Below are 26,521 nucleotides of genomic sequence, written 5' to 3' on the forward strand. Positions count from 1 at the left end.
TGGTAGTAAAAGGTCAATTCCAGCCATCCTTGATATTACTCCTTTCCATATACACATGACCCTGAGAGGGGCTTTCCTTAAAATAAGCCATGTATTCACGTCAGTATAACACTGCCCTCTATGGACAGATATGTATTTGAACAGATAGGAGCAATTTCTTATCGGACTGGAATAGCACTTTGTACCTATAAATCCTGTCACATTGTAATTAAGTCATAAGATGGTAAAAAAAAAAAAAAAAAAACATTGTAAAAGCCCATAGACGTGAGAAGAGAAGAAACCATGATACAGCACAAAGACTGAAGTACGAAAACGAAGAAATAGGATCAACAAGAAGAACCGGATAGGGTAGAAAGACGGCATCGTTGCCAATAAAGTCCCAGCACGTTACCCTATTTTGTTTTACTATCATTTAAATTTATTAATAGTGATATAAGGGACGGTGACCTGTTGTGTTAACATAATACAGACATAAAGAACCAAAATGACAGAGCAAAAAGTCAAAAGATGATCTCGAAGAAAAAGTTCCTACCGGAAATTCTCAGTTTTGAACAGTCATCAGGAGAATAACCTGTGAAAGGACCGGGATAGGGGTTAAAGATGAATGGAGGAAATGTATGGAAGAATAGAAAGATTAGAGAAAGACCCACCAAAGAGAGAGTATGCAGACATGGACTGACCAGAGCTTGAAAGTAGGATGTTGGATAGAGGAGGATTTGAGGGAAGTTGCAAAGAGTACAGATGCTGTGTAGAAGAACTGAGGAACGGGAGACACGGGTAAAGAAAGCAAGTGAAGAGTCGGTGTGATGATTGCATGTGAAGAGTGGGATGAACAGAAGAGCGGAGATGTCCAGAAAAGGACTGCAAATATAGGAAAGAAAGTCAGCAACGATAAGGTCATTGTAACCGACCTATAAACCGCTCAATATTAACAATATAGTACAGCAGGGAGAAGGTAAACTCTAAATTAAAATATAAAATCTTTTATTAAATAGACCTAGGACATGAGGGCAATTGACAAACCAACAAATGACATAACCATATCATAAAGTGCAAGTGCTCAGTTTACACAGTGCTCAAGATAAAAAAAAAGGTTTGGTCTCACTAATTTTTCAGGTTCACGCTCTCATTCTCAGGCTTATCGGGCAGGAGCAGAAGAATTATATGATATAAGAGGGTGGGTTTATTTTTACAATACCATGTCGTGCACCTGTATTGCTCCCACCCACACAAGGGCAGTCCCCAAGTGTGACCTAATATTAGTTACCCATTAATATACATGTAGCCTCCCCTCCATGTGGAGAGATCATCAGGGGAGTTTGAAGATTTTAGGGGTACACAAAATACAGAATATAGATAAGGCTCCTGCTGTGGCATAGAGGTAAGTGTTGGGTCTGACAGGTCGTGTCAGTACCCATATGAGAATAGCGGTCTATCAGAGCACCGTTCAGTGCCGGTTTATGGCTAAATGTGCTCGCTCTCCGTGTAGCCGGCGTCTTTTGTTACCGGGGCACGACAGGGTATTGTAAAAAGAAAACCTTTCCCCTATATCATATATTTCTTCTGCTCCTGCCTGATAAGCCTGAGAATGAGAGAGAGTGAACCTGAAAAATTAGTGAGACCAAACCTTTTTTTATCTTGAGCACTGTTTAAACTGAGCACTTGCACTTTATGATATGGTTAGGTCATTTGTTGGTTTATCAATTGGTCTCATGTCCTAGGTCTATTTTATAAAATATTATTAAAAAGTTAAATTTTAATTTATAGTTTACCTTCTCCTTGCTGTACTCTACAAATATAGGAAAGAACAACATTGAGATGACCACCCGAAGTTCCATGGAAAATAGTTTTCTAGGGGGGATGGTCCTCTTAAGTAAGATGGTCTGTATTCATAGTACATGATGGCACTGAGGCGGGTGGTCTTCTAAAACAGTTGGAGAGGTTTCTTGATATAGAGAAAAATCAGAAAGAAATGGCCCTTGGCATGAAGATTTGAGGAGCAGAAAGCAACAGCTAATGGACTTGATTTGGCATAGGTGGGTACTGGTGAAAATGCTAGATGGGTAATTGTAGAGGGGATAGACTACTTGATGAGTAGAAGGTCCACAGAACTACCGCCAGTGAAAAGCTACTCAGGAAGGCAGTGGTCAATAGACAGCGATTAAATGCGAAAAGACGGGATGAAGATGCCCTGAGTAAAGAGGCCTATAAAGAACACAAAAATGTGGAGAAGAAAGCCGCAACAAAGATGATTACAGGACATAGTAATAAAGAGAATTATGACAGTACTGACAAATAACAAGGGAAAAGATCACATAAAAGATGATAAAACACAAAGGAGAGTCGGCAGAACGGTGGCAGCAAATACCTTACAGTAAGAGAATGATTTTCAGGTTTTAGACATGGTAATCTAAACAAAAATTGTTCTTTGTATTTTTTCTGTCTATGTATCACTTCCCAGCCTGTCCATAAAGCTATGCTCAATGCAAAATAGTAGGTGAATATTACCTATTATAACACTGGAATTGCAGTTTTTTTTTTTTTAATAACTCACCCACTTTAAATTTTTCTAAACATTTTTGCATAAAATAAAAAAAATTAACCGACCCTTTTGCTCCTTTGGTGATTTGTTGATCAGATTTGGAAAATGAAGGGACTGAGATGTACATCTGATAACATGATCATAACGAGGTAAACCTGTCTGCATATTAAGCAGCGACACCTGTTCTTAATCCCGGTCCTGGTCCTGAGCAAATGGATTTTTTTTAGTATTTGAAGCAGCATGATCTGCTATAGATTCCTTAGGACCCAATTTCAAGAAAAAGAAAATCATCATGGTAAAGCCGCGATGCACATTGTGCCTTATGTATCCTGGATGTCACGTTCGAAGGCTGCTGTCCTTACCTTTAATTCAGTCTGTCGGGTATGAAAAAGCCACAATACTATTATAATATAATTTATACTGTGTGCACGACACCCAATTAATCATGTCTTATGAACGATTAATGGAGTCGTAATATAGAACAGATTTTTGGAATAACTTGTCTGCCTAAAAAAAATGCTAATACTCAACTAAGTGGCTGCAAATACCTGCACTTAGGACATCAATGTGTGCTGGAGGCCTTCATCGGTCTGAGCACAGACCATAACTCACGGACTGGCCATGGGTTTCCTTACCCAAATTTTACCCATGATGCACTGATGTTTAAATGCCACCTTATAGTGAGGGGGACTTATCAAGAGCCTCCCCTGATTATCCAGCACACGCCTAAGTAGGACATTTTTCATGGGATTATCTGAAACATTAAATCCACAAAGCAATTAACACCAACTAGTCAAATACGAAATAAAGTATTGGGACATCCCAAGTTACGCAGCCGAGTGGGAGTGTAAATATGGCCATAGGCACTGTGATCATTTTGGCCATTGTAATTAAAAATTAGTATTTGCATCAACATCCTGTCCATCTATCTATTCTGCACGCTTTTTTCCATGGTTTTATTAGATCGGGCAAATTGAGCAATTGAGAAGATATCCAGGGAAGCCAATCACATCGCTGATTTTATTTTTTTCATTTCATTGGTTGCAATGGGCAACACTTCCACTTTTCAAAAATAATCCCCGGTAGACTCCATAGGGTGCAAATTTACTAAAAGAATCCCCAAATATTGGCACATTTTGGTGCCAACTGTCACATCAAGTTTTAGACCTATTTATTATGGGCTTAAACCCTTTACAGTTTACTCAAAGGAGTGTGTGTGGCTGACCTGTAGAGAGACATGGCTTCAGGTGCGTACAATTTATCATCCAGTATGAACCCCTGTGATAAATTTAGGAGCAGACTAAATTTACACTGTTTATATACATTATCTATTAGAAAGGATTAGTAAAGCTGCCCCACTGTGTATGAAGTTTTTGGAATGAAGAAATCATGGCTTTTGGCAGTGAAGGCGTTAAGTTGAAAAAGATTGGTTTGGGGTAATGTGGCCGATGTCAATGCCTTAAAGTGATGAAAGGTTTCAACTGCTTTAGTCTCCACCGGTATAACTCCTCAAAGCCAACAAAGAAGCTTGCACCAAGGTCAATTCTAAAATTCATATCAATATGCATGTAAGGAGGTGTCCGTATAACACACCTCTCAGCCCTGTCTGAGAATGCAACAACGAAAAAATACTTGAAAAAGTCCCCCTGAGAGACATATGGAATATTTTATATAAAATATTTGTACAGATCTGTAGCCAGTATTTTTTGTTATGTGGGACCGCTATGGGGTCACAGATGATATTGAATTTAACTGAGAATATCCCCGATGTATATTTGGCCGGTATTGGTAAACATGATGGTAAACTCATAGGAGAGATGAAAATACCCCTGATAACAAATTTAATAACAGTGTCCCTTCTGGTCTTGCACAAATGTTCCAGTCTAGGGAACTGCAATGGGGGTCATAACAGTGTCGCTTGTTCAAAACATTCTTCGTAGTCCTTGTTCCTTGTGTGTATTTTCTGTGCTGCCTGCCTTCGCCTTTGATATTCTAAAAATTCCTCCTTCAAGGCTGCACAACGTTCTTCTGGGCTGGATAAAGCCTGAGGGTATCGACTATCCAATGCATCCACCGGTCCCGAACCAGCCGGGCATGGAGCCACCTCTGAAGGAAGTTTTACATCTGCAGAGGAGAAAAAAAAAAAAGTTTTAGCTGTGAAATTCATCAATCGTGTCACTTCTTTTCTTCCTCTTGTGTCCCGTAACATTTTTTATTTTTTACAAGAAGCTTGGTCTGTCCAACATGTTACTAGATCTATGTACAATTAGTATTCTCAAACCTTCACAAGTTATGTCCTCTGTAGACAGTCTATGTAAGATCTATGTAAGGTCCTTGACGATGATATATCTGACAGGTAATCTCCTTCACGTCCTACGTATTCTACATTAAATCCAGAAGGGTCTGATGGAGTTGCACATAGATGAAGGATTGATATTGCTCAAGTGCTAAAGAGACAGACGCTAAGACAGGGAAGGGTTGTGTCACCCAACTTGATAGCTAGCGGAGAGGATGCATATATTCGAAGGTGGCAGATCCCTTTGAGAACTTCTGCAAGATCATTTTTAATCTATTCTGATGATATTTTTTCAGTAACATAAACAAGTAATATTCTTATTTATCGTAAAATCCACCGGTTGAGGGACCAATGCAAGTGAATATGTTGAAGGTGTAACATCTAAACCGTGTCGAGTCATGCCCCTATTTGTCTCATCTCTTAATGCCATGATCAAGAAATAGAAATATAGATAAATTCAAAGGACAATGAGCTTGTCACCGAGAATCTGAGGGGATGGAAAGTTTCTAAGCCGCTTTCTCTTTGGCAAGGGAGGCTCCATATCCCCAAGGAGCGATTACTGTAATTACACACAGACTCATGTTTTTCTTGTAAAACCCCTTTGAGATATTGTCTAAGTCACATTTCTTGTTAAAAGACATTCATGGTTTCTTTTTTTTAAATTTCCATTCAACGCATAATTTTTCCGATTGAATGTCTTTAAAAGTCAAATGGTGGTAATTTTTTTTTACAAGTTCCTTGTGTTCCTGTCTCACGATAGTCTCGTCTAATCACCCGATGAATGAGACAAATGTTTTTTTTGTCCGTTGAAATTATCTTTTGATTTCCACAACTTCACGGCAGCGCATCATTCTGGGTAACCAGGACTGGCACAGCCACGACAAATGGCTTATATGTCCTCTTCTTCTGAACTTCTCTGTGCTGCTTTATGAACACAAACCACGTGAAAGTTTAGCTGAACTTTGATGCGGTCATCAATCAGCTTAGAGAAGTTTAGAAAAGACAGATAATAGTGTTACAAATTCTTGCCACAACCTCAGTGGCAGAGTGGAAGCGTTCAGAAGCCCACGTCGTGTTAATTCACTTTGACAGCACTTAATACCGTCACGTGCACCGGCTACTTCACAGACTGCAAGTGAGCGAATGGAAAAATCTATTTGGCATGGGCCAGAAACAATGCATTTTCTAAGCAATGCAGGCACTCCTAATGTAACATGTTCTGCAGATCATATTGACGGTAACATAGAGAATGATTAACTCACTTTGTCTTTCTACTTTCCCTGCAGAGATGGTTTGGCCACTGTTACCGCTACGATAGACTTGGAGGGCATCCATAAGATCAACTTCAAGGGTAAACTCTGAGTCCCATTCGTAGTTCTCATCCACAGATGTATTCCTCCTGTACACAACACACATACTAGTTATCTTTTTACTAGAAGGAAATTTTATATATACTGATTTTTCTTCAATTTGGGATGCACAATATTTATTATATATATTTATTATATAGGGGCAGTATTATAGTAGTTATATTCTTGTACATACGAGCAGTATTACAGTAGTTATATTCTTGTACATAGGGGGCAGTATTATAGTAGTTATATTCTTGTACATAGGAGCAGTATTATAGTAGTTATATTCTTGTACATAGGAGCAGTATTATAGTAGTTATATTCTTGTACATAAGAGCAGTATTATAGTAGGTATATTCTTGTACATAGGGGCAGTATTATAGTAGTTATATTCTTGTACATAGGAGCAGTATTATAGTAGTTATATTCTTGTATATAGGGGGCAGTATTATAGTAGTTATATTCTTGTACATACGAGCAGTATTATAGTAGTTATATTCTTGTACATAAGAGCAGTATTATAGTAGGTATATTCTTGTACATAGGGGCAGTATTATAGTAGTTATATTCTTGTACATAGGAGGCAGTATTATAGTAGTTATATTCTTGTACATAGGGGGCAGTATTATAGTAGTTATATTCTTGTACATAGGGGCAGTATTATAGTAGTTATATTCTTGTACATAGGAGCAGTATTATAGTAGTTATATTCTTGTACATAGGAGCAGTATTATAGTAGTTATATTCCTGTACATAGGAGCAGTATTATAGTAGTTATATTCTTGTACATAGGAGCAGTATTATAGTAGATATATTTTTGTACATAGGGGGCTGTATTATAGTAGTTATATTCCTGTATATAGGAGCAGTATTATAGTAGTTATATTCCTGTATATAGGGACAGTATTATAGTAGTTATATTCTTGTACATAGGGGGCAGTATTATAGTAGTTATATTCTTGTACATGGGGGGCAGTATTATAGTAGTTATATTCTTGTACATAGGAGCAGTATTATAGTAGTTATATTCTTGTACATAGGGGCAGTATTATAGTAGTTATATTCTTGTACATAGGAGCAGTATTATAGTAGTTATATTCTTGTACATGGGGGGCAGTATTATAGTAGTTATATTCCTGTACATAGGAGCAGTATTATAGTAGTTATATTCTTGTACATAGGAGCAGTATTATAGTAGTTATATTCTTGTATATAGGGGCAGTATTATAGTAGTTATATTCTTGTTCATAGGGTGCAGTATTATAGTAGTTATATTCTTGTACATAGGAGCAGTATTATAGTAGTTATATTCTTGTACATAGGCGGACAGTAGTATAGTAGTTATGTTCTTGTACATAGGAGCAGTATTATAGTAGTTATATTCTTGTACATAGGGGGCAGTATTATAGTAGTTATATTCTTGTACATAGGAGCAGTATTATAGTAGTTATATTCTTGTACATAGGGGGCAGTATTATAGTAGTTATATTCTTGTATATAGCGGCAGTATTATAGTAGTTATATTCTTGTACATAGGGGGCAGTATTATAGTAGTTATATTCTTGCACATAGGGGGCAGTATTATAGTAGTTATGTTCTTGTACATAGGAGCAGTATTATAGTAGTTATATTCTTGTACATAGGAGCAGTATTATAGTAGTTATATTCTTGTACATAGGCGGCAGTATTATAGTAGTTATATTCTTGTACATAGGCGGCAGTATTATAGTAGTTATATTCTTGTATATAGGGGGCAGTATTATAGTAGTTATATTCTTGTATATAGCGGCAGTATTATAGTAGTTATATTCTTGTACATAGGGGGCAGTATTATAGTAGTTATATTCTTGCACATAGGGGGCAGTATTATAGTAGTTATATTCTTATAAATAGGGGGCAGTATTATAGTAGTTATATTCTTGTACATAGGAGCAGTATTATAGTAGTTATATTCTTGTACATAGGGGGCAGTATTATAGTAGTTATATTCTTGTACATAGGAGCAGTATTATAGTAGTTATATTCTTGTACATAGGGGGCAGTATTATAGTAGTTATATTCTTGTATATAGGAGCAGTATTATAGTAGTTATATTCTTGTACATAGGGGCAGTATTATAGTAGTTCTATTCTTGTACATAGGAGCAGTATTATAGTAGTTATATTCTTGTACATAGGGGGTAGTATTATAGTAGTTATATTCTTGCACATAGGGGGCAGTATTATAGTAGTTACATTCTTGTACATAGGGGGAAGTATTATAGTAGTTATATTCTTGTACATAGGGGGCAGTATTATAGTAGTTATGTTCTTGTACATAGGGGGCAGTATTATCCTTGTACAGTCATGGCTGATAGTGTTGGCACCCTTGAAATTGTTCCAGAAAGCAAAGTATTTCTCCCAGAAAATGATTGCAATTACACATGTTTTGTTATAGAAACACAAAAAAAAAAGACGAAAAAAAGGCAAATTGGACATAATTTCACACACAACCCAAAAATGTCCGGACAGAATTGTTGGCACCCTCAACTTAATATTTGGTTGCACACCCTTTGAAATAAATAACTGCAATAAATCGCTTCCTATAACCATCAACAAGCTTCTTACACCTCTCAACTGGTATTTTGGACCACTCTTCTTTTGCACACTGCTCCAGGTGTCTCATATTTGAAGACACCTTCTCCCAACAGCAATTTTAAGATCTCTCCACAGGTATTCAATGGGATTTAGATTCGGACTCATTGCTGCCACTTCAGAATTCTCCAGCGCTTTGTTTCCATCCATTTCTGGGGGCTTCTTGAAGTATGGTTGGGGTCATTGTCCTGCTGGAAGACCCATGACGTAGGAAGAAAACCCAGCTTCTGACACTGGGCACTACATTGCAACCCAAAATCTTTTGGTAATTTTCAGATTTCTTTATGCCTTGCACACAGTCAAGGCACCCAGTGATAATGGCAGCAAAACAAGCCCAAAACATGTTTGAACCTCCACCATATTTGACTGCAGGTACTGTGTACTTTGTAGGCCTCATCCCATTTTTGGTAAACAGTAGAATGATATGCTTTACCAAAAAAGCACTATCTTGGTCTCATCTGTCCACAAAACACTTTCCCTGAAGGATTTTGGCTTAAGCCCCCGTCTCACATAGCGAGATCGCTGCTGTGTCACGGTTTTGGTGACGCAACAGTGACCTCACCAGCGATGTCGCTGTGTGTGACACTTTGCAGCGATCAGGCCCCTGCTGTGAGGTCGCTGATCGCTGCAAAATGTCCTGGACCATTTTTTGGTCGTTGCTCTCCCGCTGGTCAGCACACATCGCTGTGTGTGACCAGCGGGAGCAGCGATTAGGCTGGTAACTATGGTAAACATTGGGTTACTAGGGGCACAAGCGCACTTAGTAACCCGCTGTTTATCATGGTTACGAGCCTGCTAAAGTGAGCGGTAACCTCCCGCTCACTGTAGCAGAGTGGTAACCATGATAAACAACGGGTTACTAGGAGCGCGTGTGCCCCTAGTAACCCGATGTTTACAATAGTTACCAGCCTGCTCCTGCTTCAGCAGGCAGGTAACCAGGAGCAGGACATCGTGGAAAGATTCTTTCCACGATGTCGCTGCTCCCCTGATCGTTGGTGAGCCTGCCTGTTTGACAGCTCACCAGCGACCACATAGCGACGCAGCAACGATCCCTGACAGGTCGTATCGTTGTCGGGATCGTTGCAGCGTCGCTAAGTGTGACGGGGCCTTAACTTGCGTACATTTTGGCAAATTGCAGTCTAGCTTTTTATGTCTCTGTGTCAGCAGTGGGGTCCTCCTGGGTATCCTGTCATAGCGTTTTATTTCATTCAAATGTCGACGGATAGTTGACTCTGATGCAACCTGAACCTGCAGGACAGATTGAATTTCTTTGGAACTTGATTGGGGCTGCTTATCCGCTATCCGGACTATCCTGCGTTGCAACCTTTCATCAATTTTTCTCTGCCGTCCATATCCAGAGAGATTAGCTACAGTGCTATTAGTTGTAAACTTCTTGATTATGTTGCGCACCGAGAAAAAAGGAACATCAAGATCTCTGGAGATGGCCTTGTAACCTTGAGATTGTTGATCTTGTTAAACAATTTTGGTTCTCAAGTCCTCAGATAGTTCTCTTCTCCTCTTTCTGTTCTCCATGCATCGTGTGGCACACACAGACACATTGCAAAGATTGAGTCAACATCTCCCCTTTTTACCTGGGTTAGTTGTGGTTTTTATATTGTTATATTGCCCGCACATGTTACTTGCCACAGGAGATATACAAACCAGAGAATACAGAAACAGAATATACTTATAAAAATGAAGGTACTTAGCGCATAAATTCTATGTAGTAGTAATGCAGTGCAAATCTCATATATTCAGTGTTTGCATACATCTTAGCCCTTACAGAGTGCTTCTGTATTCTCTTGTTTGTATAGTATTCAGTCATGGCAGCTTGCACCTGTTCACTAGCTTTATTCTTTTCAGAGGTGCTAGTCAGTTTTTTTTGTTTTTTTTTAAGTTGCCACAGGTGAGTTTGAACGAGTGTCACATGCTTGAAAAAAAGCTCTTTATTTACAATTTTGAAAAGATGGCAATAAATTTTTGCTCTGTCCATTTTTGGGGTTTTGTGTGAAAATTGTGTCCAATTTTGCCTTTTTTTCTTTATTTTTGTGTTCTTCCAATACACATAAAGAAAATGAACATGCATAACAAAACGTGTAATTGCAATAATTTTCTGGGAGAAATATTTCATTTTCTGAAACAATTACAAGGGTGCCAACACTTTTGACCATGACTGTATATAGGGGCAGTATTCTAGTAGTTATATTCTTGTGCATGGGGGCAGTATTATAGTAGTTATATTCTTGTACATAGGGGGCAGTATTATAGTAGTTACTGTATATTCTTGTATATAGGGGCAATATTATAGTAGTTATATTCTTGTACATAGGGGGCAGTATTATAGTAGTTATATTCTTGTACATAGGGGCAGTATTATAGTAGTTATATTCTTGTACATAGGGGGCAGTATTATAGTAGTTATATTCTTGTACATAGGGGGCAGTATTATAGTAGTTATATTCTTGTACATAGGGGCAGTATTATAGTAGTTATATTCTTGTACATAGGGGGCAGTATTATAGTAGTTATATTCTTGTACATAGGAGGCAGTATTATAGTAGTTATATTCTTGTACATAGGAGCAGTATTATAGTAGTTATATTCTTGTACATAGGAGCAGTATTATAGTAGTTATATTCTTGTACATAGGAGCAGTATTATAGTAGTTATATTCTTGCACATAGGAGCAGTATTATAATAGTTATATTCTTGTACATAGGAGCAGTATTATAGTAGTTATATTCTTGTACATAGGGGGCAGTATTATAGTAGTTATATACTTGTACATAGGAGCAGTATTATAGTAGTTATATTCTTGTACATAGGGGCAGTATTATAGTAGTTATATTCTTGTACATAGGGGGCAGTATTATAGTAGTTATATTCTTGTACATAGGGAGCAGTATTATAGTAGATATATTCTTGCACATAGGAGCAGTATTATAATAGTTATAGTCTTGTACATAGGGAGCAGTATTATAGTAGATATATTCTTGCACATAGGAGCAGTATTATAATAGTTATATTCTTGTACATAGGAGTAATGTTATAGTAGATAAACTCTTTTGTGCTGGCGTGTACATATTTTCAGCATTTTACCAGCTTATACAGTAAAAAGCGGTCATGAGTACAGGAGATATTGGACTTAAACAAAATGTAAATAATGGTCAATGATTGCACATTTAACCTTAATCTCACTTATGACTGGAATAACATATGATCCAACCTTTGCAATTCTCTAAATTTCTAGCAGAATGTTCTCTTAAATAACATTACTGGAATATCAGATTATCTTGGTCACCAGTACAATCATTAAAATAATTGAGAACTACTATCAGGACTTAACTTACCTGTTGCATACAGTGGCCAACAATGAGTCCTTTCTGTGTCTATAGTCCTCAGCACTGGAGCCCTGGGAGCCCCCTCCACTGTACCAACTAGATGTTTCACCTAATGGTGAGTTGAGGTAGCTGCCCCCCACAGACTGTGCCAAAGATGGGGGTCTAAGGAATGAAACACTCCCTCTGCCACTGCTCTGACTGGTGAGACTGCTTCGCATCACCTTCTCCGAGCCGTGTAAAAAAAGGGACCTGTCTATTGGCGGCCTTTGCTTTTCCAAAGCATGGAAATCTGTGAACACTGAGAGTGGATGGTCTTTTAAAGGAAATTCAAAATGAGAAGGATTATGATGGCCAAATCTACTATCCAGGTGGGCATTTCCATGGTCCCAATGTGCTCTTTGCCCTACCTTTAAACGTTCAGCATGTTCTGGTGGCTGAGTCCACATGAGACTGCCAGGTAAGATTGCTTTTGCCGGTCCTAAATTAGGCTCTGGTGGTTTCAGAAAAGACTTAACAGGCACAGATTGCTCTTGTTTGCAGCTCAAGTAATCAAGAGACAACAATTGGTGGGGGGCACACGGAGATTCTTCTTTCCGAACCCCACTTGTGCCATCAACGTCCATTAATGTCCTATCATCCAAGTGTGCATTATTAGAAGAGTCTTTATTATCAGTCTCTGAAGAGCTTTCCTCCGATGTTACAGTCTGAGCTACTTCTTCTACAGGCCAGTCTCCATCCACGCTCATCTCCTTGAAGAAAGGTAAACTCAAGTATTGCAGAATCCCACTTTGTGTGGACAAACTATGTCTCAGTTGACTCGTTTGGTCACTGAGGCCCAAGGGTTTCTGTAAAAGTAAAGAAGGTGCCCTAATTACTGTGCTCAATGAGGAGAAACAGTCAGTCTCTGATTCTCGGAGGGTAGAAACAGTCCTTTCCAATGGGCATTCCATTTGAGCAGATTCCCCACATCGGGCCTCTTCGACTTGACTGTACGGAAGGGTCACTGAAGAAGTCACAGGACTGATGTCAGGAATTCGAAAGAGTTTTCCTTCATCCAAAGGGCTGCTGCTACAACCAAAGTATCTTCCTTGACGGTAGCCAGAATCTCTTGCTTCCTTACGAGCTTGACCTGTAGCTTTTGGTCTCAACTGTACTTCATCCCTCCAGCACTCTGGAGGTCGCTCAGGTAGTTGGCAAACCTGCAAGTAAGTTTTGGCCTGTGAGCATTGGCTCAGGTCAGATGAGTCCCTGGCATTGAACTCTGGATATAGATCAGTCTCCGTCACGTAAGGAAAGCCTCGGATGCTCCCTCTGTTTGGCTGAGTGTCAGTTTCCACCACAAAACGCCCATCGGGTCCTCTGCTTATCCTCTCCAAAGGAACACACTCTCCAACGTGACTCTCGTAAATGGTGTATTTGCCGCTTGTGCTGCTCCCATGGCTCACGCCAAGATTATTCACAGTCTTCTCACCCAATTGGAGAGACTTGCGGAAGCTTTCGTATGGTGACACTTGAAACTTGAGCCTCACGAGACTGTCGGGGCTGTTAGAACCATTAGTATTTCTAAGAAATGAAAGAATCAAAATGAAATTGAACAAAAATTGTAAAAAAAAGTGAACAAAAAAAGAAAGAAGAGGGTGAAAATGTCACTATAGGCACATTCCAGCTAATGACTAATGGATTCATCGTTAAAAAAAAAAACCTAGGTATAAAACAGTCATAGTGATGGTTCCAGTGTGGAATCGCTTTGTTGAGGATGCCAACAATTTTTGACAAATTTCAGAACCAATTCAGGTAGGACAGAGTTGGAAGTCCTTAATGTTAAAATGGATGACAAAAGCAGAGTTAACCTATAGCAACACTCAGAAAAAAAATAGTATACGTAGTTGCTGCAGATTAACTCACCAAATTGTAAGAAAAAGATGTCTGACCAACTACTTATGGGACAATTTTTTCTGCTGAAATTGTTCTTTCATAAATTATAGTGATTTTTACAGAGGGTTTCCCGGCTCGAGCTAAATTTCTCTAGTTTCTCTTTGTGACTGCAGATTTGGGAATTACACACACTGTCAGAATTTCCCCCTCAATTGCTAAATCGAGCAGGTGTCAAACTCCATCTAGATTTTCATCTGCTTCTTTCGATGTTCTACTGTGAGAAGTGGATGGCAATCTAGCTGACACGTGACCGCCCGCTCGTTCTGGGAATTGAGGGGAATACCGTCAGTGGTCATAATGCATACTGTCAAAATTCAACAATTTGCAGTCACATAGATCGACTGCAGAAATTTATCTCAAGTTTGGAACACCCCTTTAAGCAAGATAAACTTTTTCATCGTGGGCCTCCAAGTCACCTTGATCCTACTACAGGTCCACACTAAAGTCTGTGTGACTGTAAAGGAGATTCATGATCATGAGGACACAACACCGTTAAATTTAGACTTGTCACCACCATCGAGCAGGATCTACCGGTCATTGATCGGTGATTGGAGCATAGAGACGTAAAGCAAAGAAAAAAAAATAGAGCAATGATGGAAGCTACAGACAGGCAGCATGAAATGAGTGAACGGGAAGTGACATATGAGCATGAAGACACTTACTGTGAAGGAGAAGCTTTCTTGGGTTGGGAGAAGACCATTGGTGCATCTGGAAGGTTATGAGAACACAACAGGGATCAATGAGGAGTAGAACTTGAGCCAATGTGACCTGTACGTCTAATGACCTACTTATCTTCATGCATCTAATGCTATCCAAAGAACTTAATCCCAAGAACACGTGGATCTAACCCAAGTCAAGGCGTCTTAAAAACCTCCGAATTGAACTCTGTATTGCATATAAACGACTCGACTAGTTTATCAGCCAGAGAGAACCATTCCTAATTGGCATTTTACTGCATGCCTCGGTACTCCCCTAAAAGAAATACAACTGGGCTTAGTGTTTGAAAAATTAGCTCAGACAATAAGTAGACGTGTTGTCCATTACAACCACCAGATTTTAATCTTTCTCCCTTGTGGCAAAAAACAACACGGTCACTACTAGTCTGCGCTAGTTTTTATATATCAGTGACTATGTATGTATGTCTATTAATTTACACTTATCATCTATTAATCACCCTACTCCTTACCCTCTATTTATCTCCTGCTGCCACGACCTTCCGGTCCTCCTGCATCAAAGATGGCAGCCGTAGAGACATAGAGTTCAGTGGTGCCTCCACAGCACCGGGAAAGCGCGTTTCAGACTTTCGGCTTTGATCACCATATTTATGTAAGTGAACCAGAAAACCAGTCTCGGGAGGCGAACAGAGTGCACCAGATAGGGTGACTATAAATGACAAATGTGCAGTCACTTTTGAGTACCAGGGCAGAGGGTCGCTTTAAGTGCATATCTAAGCTACACCATAGAAGAATCGTGCTAACCCCATGACACACATATGGTCAGCTGTTTTGGAAGTCTAAGACCATGACTTTGATTTCTAGCACACTGCTGATAGGATATAGGGCCTATGGTAAAGATAATAGACATTTTAAAACCATAGAAGCAATCACAAAAATTCTTCGATATGGAGGTTTTAGGCCACAGTCCAATATAATGATCTTTAAATGGGTCCTCTATGCTCCAGATCTACTGATATGAATGTTCCAACATGTTTCGTAGTATGATGGGGGGGGACATGCAGGGTAAACAGAAAGGTAAGGGCAACATAATGTGCACAATAAAGAAATATGGACCCCAAACAGGCTGAGGGCATACTCCAATCCAAAAGAAAAATTACACAATGTTTAGATGGAGCTGATGAATGATAGACAGAAACATGACTGGTGGCAGCGTACTCATGCAGTGTCTGCGGTCATGGAGTAATGGAATGATTCGAGTGGAGCCTTTAGTCTGAAGAAAAGGGTTGTTGAATCGTTACAAAAACAATAAGATACCTTACAGATCTGAAAAACTAAATATTTGAAACTCGGCTCGAATTATGACTTTGTGCTGTAATCTGCTTGAAATGGCAACATAGCCTTTAGAAAGACATGAGCAGGTAATCGAGCTACTTGTGTCCTTATTGTCAAACCTACAAGTAAAGCTGACCATAGACTAAAAAAAACCAAAAAAATCGATTTTGCTCATTCCTAGATTATGTTTAGGCACATCCGCAGAATAATAATATCATTGCGATGTTTTCACTCTTGTACTGACTGTAGAAAACTTGGGGGCTCATCCTGGATGTAAGGCACAGAAGGCATCACTCCGAAATAATCATCAGACTAGATGCAGAGGCTATTGACCTAGGGTTTTTTGGTTTATTTTTGGCCAGGAATATATCCTTTTAACTTTTTCTCCATCAACATACATAACATTTTGAGATACCTAGGCATGTCAAACTCTGTATTTATATAAGTAGGACTCTCCTAAAAATGGCTTATTTTACACCAATTTACTAGACTTGTTTAGTCACTTATGGAGATAACATCTTAGCTATTCCATAGCCATCTTGGAGTCACTAAAGGTCAGCAGTTTTAAGGAATCGGCACTAAACACAAACTGTTTGCAAGTTTTAATCTGCCTAAAACGATGCAACGTGTGGGCTCTCTGTAATGGACTCTCCCTAATGCCTCGCTCTGCTCCTGTGATGGCTGGGAGGTATCTGGACAGACTTGTTGCTTTGTTCTCTACCAGTCTCTTCCTGGCACATGGCTGTACAGGGGCATGTAATGCAATGCACTTCCATTATTGTGCCATGTAATGTAATGCACTTCCAGTATTGTGGCATGTAATGTAATGCACTTCCATTACTGTGGCATGTAATGCACTTCCATTATTGTGCCATGTAATGTAATGCACTTCCAGTATTGTGGCATGTAATGCAATGCACTTCCAGTACTGTGGCATGTAATGCACTTCCATTACTGTGGCATGTAATGCACTTCCATTATTGTGGCATGTAATGCACTTCCAGTATTGTGGCATGTAATGCAATGCACTTCCAGTATTGTGGCATGTAATGCACTATCATTAATGTTGCATGTTATGCACTTCCAGTATTGTGGCATGCAATGCACTTCCATTACTGTGGCATGTAATGCACTTCAATTATTGTGGCATGTAATGCACTTCCATTATTGTGGCATGTAATGCACTTCCATTATTGTGGCATGTAATGCACTTCCATTATTGTGGCATGTAATGCACTTCCATTATTGTGCCATGTAATGCACTTCCAGTATTGTGTCATGTAATGCAATGCATTTCCATTATTGTGCCATGTAATGCACTTCCATTATTGTGCCATGTAATGCACTTCCATTATTGTGCCATGTAATGCACTTCCATTATTGTGCCATGTAATGCACTTCCATTATTGTGCCATGTAATGCACTTCCATTATTGTGCCATGTAATGCACTTCCATTATTGTGGCATGTAATGCACTTCCAGTATTATGGCATGTAATGCACTTCCATTATTGTGCCATGTAATGCACTTCCATTATTGTGCCATGTAATGCACTTCCATTATTGTGCCTTGTAATGCACTTCCATTATTGTGGCATGTAATGCACTTCCATTATTGTGCCATGTAATGCACTTCCATTATTGTGCCATGTGATGTAATGCACTTCCATTATTGTGCCATGTAATGCACTTCCATTATTGTGCCATGTAATGCACTTCCATTATTGTGCCATGTAATGCACTTCCATTACTGTGCCATGTGATGCACTTCCATTATTGTGCCATGTGATGTAATGCACTTCCATTATTGTGGCATGTAATGCACTTCCAGTATTGTGGCATGTAATGCACTTCCAGTATTGTGGCATGTAATGCACTTCCAGTATTGTGGCATGTAATGCACTTCCAGTATTGTGGCATGTAATGCACTTCCAGTATTGTGGCATGTAATGCACTTCCATTACTGTGGCATGTAATGCACTTCCATTACTGTGGCATGTAATGCACTTCCATTACTTTGGCATGTAATGCACTTCCATTATTGTGGCATGTAATGCACTTCCAGTATTGTGGCATGTAATGCAATGCACTTCCAGTATTGTGGCATGTAATGCACTATCATTAATGTTGCATGTTATGCACTTCCAGTATTGTGGCATGCAATGCACTTCCATTACTGTGGCATGTAATGCACTTCAATTATTGTGGCATGTAATGCACTTCCATTATTGTGGCATGTAATGCACTTCCATTATTGTGGCATGTAATGCACTTCCATTATTGTGCCATGTAATGCACTTCCAGTATTGTGTCATGTAATGCAATGCATTTCCATTATTGTGCCATGTAATGCACTTCCATTATTGTGCCATGTAATGCGCTTCCATTATTGTGCCATGTAATGCGCTTCCATTATTGTGCCATGTAATGCACTTCCATTATTGTGCCATGTAATGCACTTCCAGTATTGTGCCATGTAATGCACTTCCAGTATTGTGCCATGTAATGCACTTCCAGTATTGTGCCATGTAATGCACTTCCAGTATTGTGCCATGTAATGCACTTCCAGTATTGTGCCATGTAATGCACTTCCAGTATTGTGCCATGTAATGCGCTTCCAGTATTGTGCCATGTAATGCGCTTCCAGTATTGTGCCATGTAATGCGCTTCCAGTATTGTGCCATGTAATGCGCTTCCAGTATTGTGCCATGTAATGCGCTTCCAGTATTGTGCCATGTAATGCGCTTCCAGTATTGTGCCATGTAATGCGCTTCCAGTATTGTGCCATGTAATGCGCTTCCAGTATTGTGCCATGTAATGCGCTTCCAGTATTGTGCCATGTAATGCGCTTCCAGTATTGTGCCATGTAATGCGCTTCCAGTATTGTGCCATGTAATGCGCCTCCATTATTGTGCCATGTAATGCGCCTCCATTATTGTGCCATGTAATGCACTTCCATTATTGTGCCATGTAATGCACTTCCATTATTGTGCCATGTAATGCACTTCCATTATTGTGCCATGTAATGCACTTCCATTATTGTGCCATGTAATGCACTTCCATTATTGTGCCATGTAATGCGCTTCCAGTATTGTGCCATGTAATGCACTTCCAGTATTGTGCCATGTAATGCGCTTCCAGTATTGTGCCATGTAATGCACTTCCAGTATTGTGGCATGTAATGCACTTCCAGTATTGTGGCATGTAATGCACTTCCAGTATTGTGGCATGTAATGCACTTCCAGTATTGTGCCATGTAATGCACTTCCAGTATTGTGGCATGTAATGCACTTCCATTATTGTGTCATGTAATGCACTTCCAGTATTGTGCCATGTAATGCACTTCCATTATTGTGCCATGTAATGCACTTCCATTATTGTGCCATGTAATGCACTTCCAGTATTGTGCCATGTAATGCACTTCCAGTATTGTGCCATGTAATGCACTTCCAGTATTGTGCCATGTAATGCACTTCCAGTATTGTGCCATGTAATGCACTTCCAGTATTGTGGCATGTAATACACTTCCATTATTGTGGCATGTAATGCACTTCCAATATTGTGGCATGTAATACACTTCCATTATTGTGGCATGTAATGCACTTCCAGTATTGTGCCATGTAATGTAATGCACTTCCAGTATTGTGCCATGTAATGCACTTCCAGTATTGTGCCATGTAATGCACTTCCATTATTGTAGCATGTAATGCACTTCCATTATTGTGGCATGTAATGCACTTCCAGTATTGTGGCATGTAATGCACTTCCAGTATTGTGGCATGTAATGCACTTCCAGTATTGTGGCATGTAATGCACTTCCAGTATTGTAGCATGTAATGCACTTCCATTATTGTGCCATGTAATGCACTTCCAGTATTGTGCCATGTAATGCACTTCCAGTATTGTGCCATGTAATGCACTTCCAGTATTGTGCCATGTAATGCACTTCCAGTATTGTGCCATGTAATGCACTTCCATTATTGTGCCATGTAATGCACTTCCATTATTGTGCCATGTAATGCACTTCCAGTATTGTGCCATGTAATGCACTTCCAGTATTGTGGCATGTAATGCACTTCCAGTATTGTGCCATGTAATGCACTTCCAGTATTGTGCCATGTAATGCACTTCCAGTATTGTGCCATGTAATGCACTTCCAGTATTGTGCCATGTAATGCACTTCCAGTATTGTGCCATGTAATGCACTTCCAGTATTGTGGCATGTAATGCACTTCCAGTATTGTGGCATGTAATGCACTTCCAGTATTGTGGCATGTAATGCACTTCCAGTATTGTGGCATGTAATGCACTTCCATTATTGTGGCATGTAATGCACTTCCAGTATTGTGCCATGTAATGCACTTCCAGTATTGTGCCATGTAATGCACTTCCAGTATTGTGGCATGTAATGCACTTCCAGTATTGTGGCATGTAATGCACTTCCAGTATTGTGGCATGTAATGCACTTCCAGTATTGTGGCATGTAATGCACTTCCAGTATTGTGCCATGTAATGCACTTCCAGTATTGTGCCATGTAATGCACTTCCAGTATTGTGCCATGTAATGCACTTCCATTATTGTGGCATGTAATGCACTTCCATTATTGTGGCATGTAATGCACTTCCATTATTGTGGCATGTAATGCACTTCCAGTATTGTGGCATGTAATGCACTTCCAGTATTGTGCCATGTAATGCACTTCCAGTATTGTGCCATGTAATGCACTTCCATTATTGTGGCATGTAATGCACTTCCAATATTGTGGCATGTAATACACTTCCATTATTGTGGCATGTAATGCACTTCCATTATTGTGCCATGTAATGTAATGCACTTCCAGTATTGTGGCATGTAATGCACTTCCAGTATTGTGGCATGTAATGCACTTCCATTATTGTGTCATGTAATGCACTTCCAGTATTGTGCCATGTAATGCACTTCCAGTATTGTGGCATGTAATGCACTTCCAGTATTGTGGCATGTAATGCACTTCCATTATTGTGGCATGTAATGCACTTCCATTACTGTGGCATGTAATGCAATGCACTTCCATTATTGTGGCATGTAATGCAAAGCACTTCCATTACTGTGGCATGTAATGCACTTCCATAATTGTGCCATGTAATGCACTTCCATTATTGTGCCATGTAATGCACTTCCATTATTGTGCCATGTAATGCACTTCCATTATTGTGCCATGTAATGCACTTCCATTATTGTGCCATGTAATGCACTTCCATTATTGTGCCATGTAATGCACTTCCATTATTGTGGCATGTAATGCACTTCCATTATTGTGGCATGTAATGCACTTCCATTATTGTGCCATGTAATGTAATGCACTTCCAGTATTGTGCCATGTAATGCACTTCCATTATTGTGCCATGTAATGCACTTCCAGTATTGTGCCATGTAATGCACGTCCAGTATTGTGCCATGTAATGCACTTCCAGTATTGTGCCATGTAATGCACTTCCAGTATTGTGCCATGTAATGCACTTCCAGTATTGTGCCATGTAATGCACTTCCAGTATTGTGCCATGTAATGCACTTCCAGTATTGTGGCATGTAATGCACTTCCAGTATTGTGGCATGTAATGCACTTCCAGTATTGTGGCATGTAATGCACTTCCAGTATTGTGGCATGTAATGCACTTCCAGTATTGTGGCATGTAATGCACTTCCAGTATTGTGGCATGTAATGCACTTCCAGTATTGTGGCATGTAATGCACTTCCAGTATTGTGGCATGTAATGCACTTCCAGTATTGTGGCATGTAATGCACTTCCAGTATTGTGGCATGTAATGCACTTCCAGTATTGTGGCATGTAATGCACTTCCAGTATTGTGGCATGTAATGCACTTCCAGTATTGTGGCATGTAATGCACTTCCAGTATTGTGGCATGTAATGCACTTCCAGTATTGTGGCATGTAATGCACTTCCAGTATTGTGGCATGTAATGCACTTCCAGTATTGTGGCATGTAATGCACTTCCAGTATTGTGGCATGTAATGCACTTCCAGTATTGTGGCATGTAATGCACTTCCAGTATTGTGGCATGTAATGCACTTCCAGTATTGTGGCATGTAATGCACTTCCAGTATTGTGGCATGTAATGCACTTCCAGTATTGTGGCATGTAATGCACTTCCAGTATTGTGGCATGTAATGCACTTCCATTATTGTGCCATGTAATGCACTTCCATTATTGTGCCATGTAATGCACTTCCATTATTGTGGCATGTAATGCACTTCCATTATTGTGCCATGTAATGCACTTCCAGTATTGTGCCATGTAATGCACTTCCAGTATTGTGCCATGTAATGCACTTCCAGTATTGTGCCATGTAATGCACTTCCAGTATTGTGCCATGTAATGCACTTCCAGTATTGTGCCATGTAATGCACTTCCAGTATTGTGCCATGTAATGCACTTCCAGTATTGTGGCATGTAATGCACTTCCAGTATTGTGGCATGTAATGCACTTCCAGTATTGTGGCATGTAATGCACTTCCAGTGTTGTGGCATGTAATGCACTTCCATTATTGTGGCATGTAATGCACTTCCATTATTGTGGCATGTAATGCACTTCCATTATTGTGGCATGTAATGCACTTCCATTATTGTGGCATGTAATGCACTTCCATTATTGTGGCATGTAATGCACTTCCATTATTGTGGCATGTAATGCACTTCCATTATTGTGGCATGTAATGCACTTCCATTATTGTGGCATGTAATGCACTTCCATTATTGTGCCATGTAATGCACTTCCAGTATTGTGGCATGTAATGCACTTCCAGTATTGTGGCATGTAATGCACTTCCAGTATTGTGCCATGTAATGCACTTCCAGTATTGTGCCATGTAATGCACTTCCAGTATTGTGCCATGTAATGCACTTCCAGTATTGTGCCATGTAATGCACTTCCAGTATTGTGCCATGTAATGCACTTCCAGTATTGTGCCATGTAATGCACTTCCATTATTGTGCCATGTAATGCACTTCCAGTATTGTGGCATGTAATGCACTTCCATTATTGTGGCATGTAATGCACTTCCAGTATTGTGCCATGTAATGCACTTCCAGTATTGTGCCATGTAATGCACTTCCAGTATTGTGCCATGTAATGCACTTCCATTATTGTGGCATGTAATGCACTTCCAATATTGTGGCATGTAATACACTTCCATTATTGTGGCATGTAATGCACTTCCATTATTGTGCCATGTAATGTAATGCACTTCCAGTATTGTGGCATGTAATGCACTTCCATTATTGTGGCATGTAATACACTTCCATTATTGTGGCATGTAATACACTTCCATTATTGTGGCATGTAATACACTTCCATTATTGTGGCATGTAATACACTTCCATTAATGTGCCATGTATTGCACTTCCATTATTGTGCCATGTAATGCAAATCCATTATTGTGGCATGTAATACACTTCCATTATTGTGGCATGTAATACACTTCCATTATTGTGGCATGTAATGCACTTCCATTATTGTGGCATGTATTGCACTTCCAGTATTGTGCCATGTAATGCACTTCCATTATTGTGCCATGTAATGCACTTCCATAATTGTGGCATGTAATACACTTCCATTATTGTGGCATGTAATACACTTCCATTATTGTGGCATGCAATGCACTTCCAGCATTGTGGCATGTAATGCACTTCCAGCATTGTGGCATGTAATGCACTTCCAGTATTGTGGCATGCAATGCACTTCCAGTATTGTGGCATGCAATGCACTTCCATTATTGTGGCATGCAATGCATTTCCATTATTGTGGCATGTAATGCACTTCCATTATTGTGGCATGTAATGCACTTCCATTACTGTGGCATGTAATGCAATGCACTTCCATTATTGTGGCATGTAATGCAAAGCACTTCCATTACTGTGGCATGTAATGCACTTCCAGTATTGTGGCATGTAATGCACTTCCAGTATTGTGGCATGTAATGCACTTCCAGTATTGTGGCATGTAATGCACTTCCAGTATTGTGGCATGTAATGCACTTCCAGTATTGTGGCATGCAATGCACTTCCAGTATTGTGGCATGCAATGCACTTCCAGTATTGTGGCATGTAATGCACTTCCAGTATTGTGCCATGCAATGCACTTCCAGTATTGTGCCATGTAATGCACTTCCAGTATTGTGGCATGCAATGCACTTCCAGTATTGTGGCATGCAATGCACTTCCAGTATTGTGGCATGCAATGCACTTCCAGTATTGTGGCATGCAATGCACTTCCAGTATTGTGGCATGCAATGCACTTCCAGTATTGTGGCATACAATGCACTTCCAGTATTGTGGCATGCAATGCACTTCCAGTATTGTGGCATGCAATGCACTTCCAGTATTGTGGCATGCAATGCACTTCCAGTATTGTGGCATGCAATGCACTTCCAGTATTGTGGCATGCAATGCACTTCCAGTATTGTGGCATGCAATGCACTTCCAGTATTGTGGCATGCAATGCACTTCCATTATTGTGGCATGTAAAGCACTTCCATTATTGTGGCATGTAATGCACTTCCATTATGGTGGCATGTAATGTACTTCCATTATGGTGGCATGTAATGCACTTCCATTATGGTGGCATGTAATGCAATGCACTTCCATTATGGTGGCATGTAATGCACTTCCATTATGGTGGCATGTAATGCACTTCCATTATGGTGGCATGTAATGCACTTCCAGTATTGTGGCATGTAATGCACTTCCAGTATTGTGGCATGTAATGCACTTCCAGTATTGTGCCATGTAATGCACTTCCAGTATTGTGCCATGTAATGCACTTCCAGTATTGTGGCATGTAATGCACTTCCAGTATTGTGGCATGTAATGCACTTCCAGTATTGTGGCATGTAATGCACTTCCAGTATTGTGGCATGTAATGCACTTCCAGTATTGTGGCATGTAATGCACTTCCAGTATTGTGGCATGTAATGCACTTCCAGTATTGTGGCATGTAATGCACTTCCAGTATTGTGGCATGTAATGCACTTCCAGTATTGTGGCATGTAATGCACTTCCAGTATTGTGGCATGTAATGCACTTCCAGTATTGTGGCATGTAATGCACTTCCAGTATTGTGGCATGTAATGCACTTCCATTATTGTGCCATGTAATCCACTTCCATTATTGTGCCATGTAATGCACTTCCAGTATTGTGCCATGTAATGCACTTCCAGTATTGTGCCATGTAATGCACTTCCATTATTGTGCCATGTAATGCACTTCCATTATTGTGCCATGTAATGCACTTCCATTATTGTGCCATGTAATGCACTTCCATTATTGTGCCATGTAATGCACTTCCATTATTGTGCCATGTAATGCACTTCCATTATTGTGCCATGTAATGCACTTCCATTATTGTGCCATGTAATGCACTTCCATTATTGTGCCATGTAATGCACTTCCATTATTGTGCCATGTAATGCACTTCCAGTATTGTGCCATGTAATGCACTTCCAGTATTGTGCCATGTAATGCACTTCCAGTATTGTGCCATGTAATGCACTTCCAGTATTGTGCCATGTAATGCACTTCCAGTATTGTGCCATGTAATGCACTTCCAGTATTGTGCCATGTAATGCACTTCCAGTATTGTGCCATATAATGCACTTCCATTATTGTGGCATGTAATGCACTTCCATTATTTTGGCATGTAATGCACTTCCAGTATTTTGGCATGTAATGCACTTCCATTATTGTGCCATGTAATGCACTTCCATTATTGTGGCATGTTATGCACTTCCATTATTGTGGCATGTAATGCACTTCCATTATTGTGGCATGTAATGTAATGCACTTCCATTATTGTGCCATGTAATGCGCTTCCAGTATTGTGGCATGTAATGCGCTTCCATTATTGTGCCATGTAATGTAATGCACTTCCATTATTGTGCCATGTAATGCACTTCCATTATTGTGGCATGTAATGCACTTCCATTATTGTGGCATGTAATGCACTTCCATTATTGTGGCATGTAATGTAATGCACTTCCATTATTGTGGCATGTAATGCACTTCCATTATTGTGGCATGTAATGCACTTCCATTATTGTGGCATGTAATGTAATGCACTTCCAGTATTGTGGCATGTAATGCACTTCCAGTATTGTGGCATGTAATGCACTTCCAGTATTGTGGCATGTAATGCACTTCCATTATTGTGCCATGTAATGTAATGCACTTCCATTATTGTGCCATGTAATGCACTTCCAGTATTGTGCCATGTAATGCACTTCCAGTATTGTGCCATGTAATGCACTTCCATTATTGTGGCATGTAATACACTTCCATTATTGTGGCATGTAATGCACTTCCATTATTTTGTCATGTAATGTAATGCACTTCCAGTTTTGTGGCATGTAATGCACTT

General features: G+C 39.7%; 1 protein-coding gene across 6 annotated transcripts in view; it reads right to left on the bottom strand.

Annotated features, from left to right (window-relative positions):
- Window positions 1-2,583: 2,583 nt before the first annotated feature.
- The window catches only part of IGSF9 (immunoglobulin superfamily member 9), a 143,505-nt gene continuing 119,567 nt past the window's right edge, over window positions 2,584-26,521 (bottom strand). For 5 of the 6 annotated variants that reach the window (XM_073639363.1, XM_073639364.1, XM_073639365.1 and 2 more), the window contains 4 exons: window positions 14,762-14,807; window positions 12,174-13,727; window positions 6,101-6,237; window positions 2,584-4,666 (listed from right to left, as the gene is read on the bottom strand). In XM_073639363.1, coding sequence (XP_073495464.1) covers window positions 4,446-4,666; window positions 6,101-6,237; window positions 12,174-13,727; window positions 14,762-14,807 — 1,958 coding nt within the window. In that variant the 3' untranslated portion in view covers window positions 2,584-4,445. The remainder of the gene's footprint in view (window positions 4,667-6,100; window positions 6,238-12,173; window positions 13,728-14,761; window positions 14,808-26,521) is intronic. The other variant, XM_073639367.1, reaches the window with a different exon arrangement.

The sequence above is a fragment of the Phyllobates terribilis genome, unplaced genomic scaffold (genome assembly GCF_046119375.1).
Source record: "Phyllobates terribilis strain yellow unplaced genomic scaffold, ASM4611937v1 Scaffold_7__3_contigs__length_470593459, whole genome shotgun sequence".
Taxonomy (NCBI): Eukaryota; Metazoa; Chordata; class Amphibia; order Anura; family Dendrobatidae; genus Phyllobates; species Phyllobates terribilis.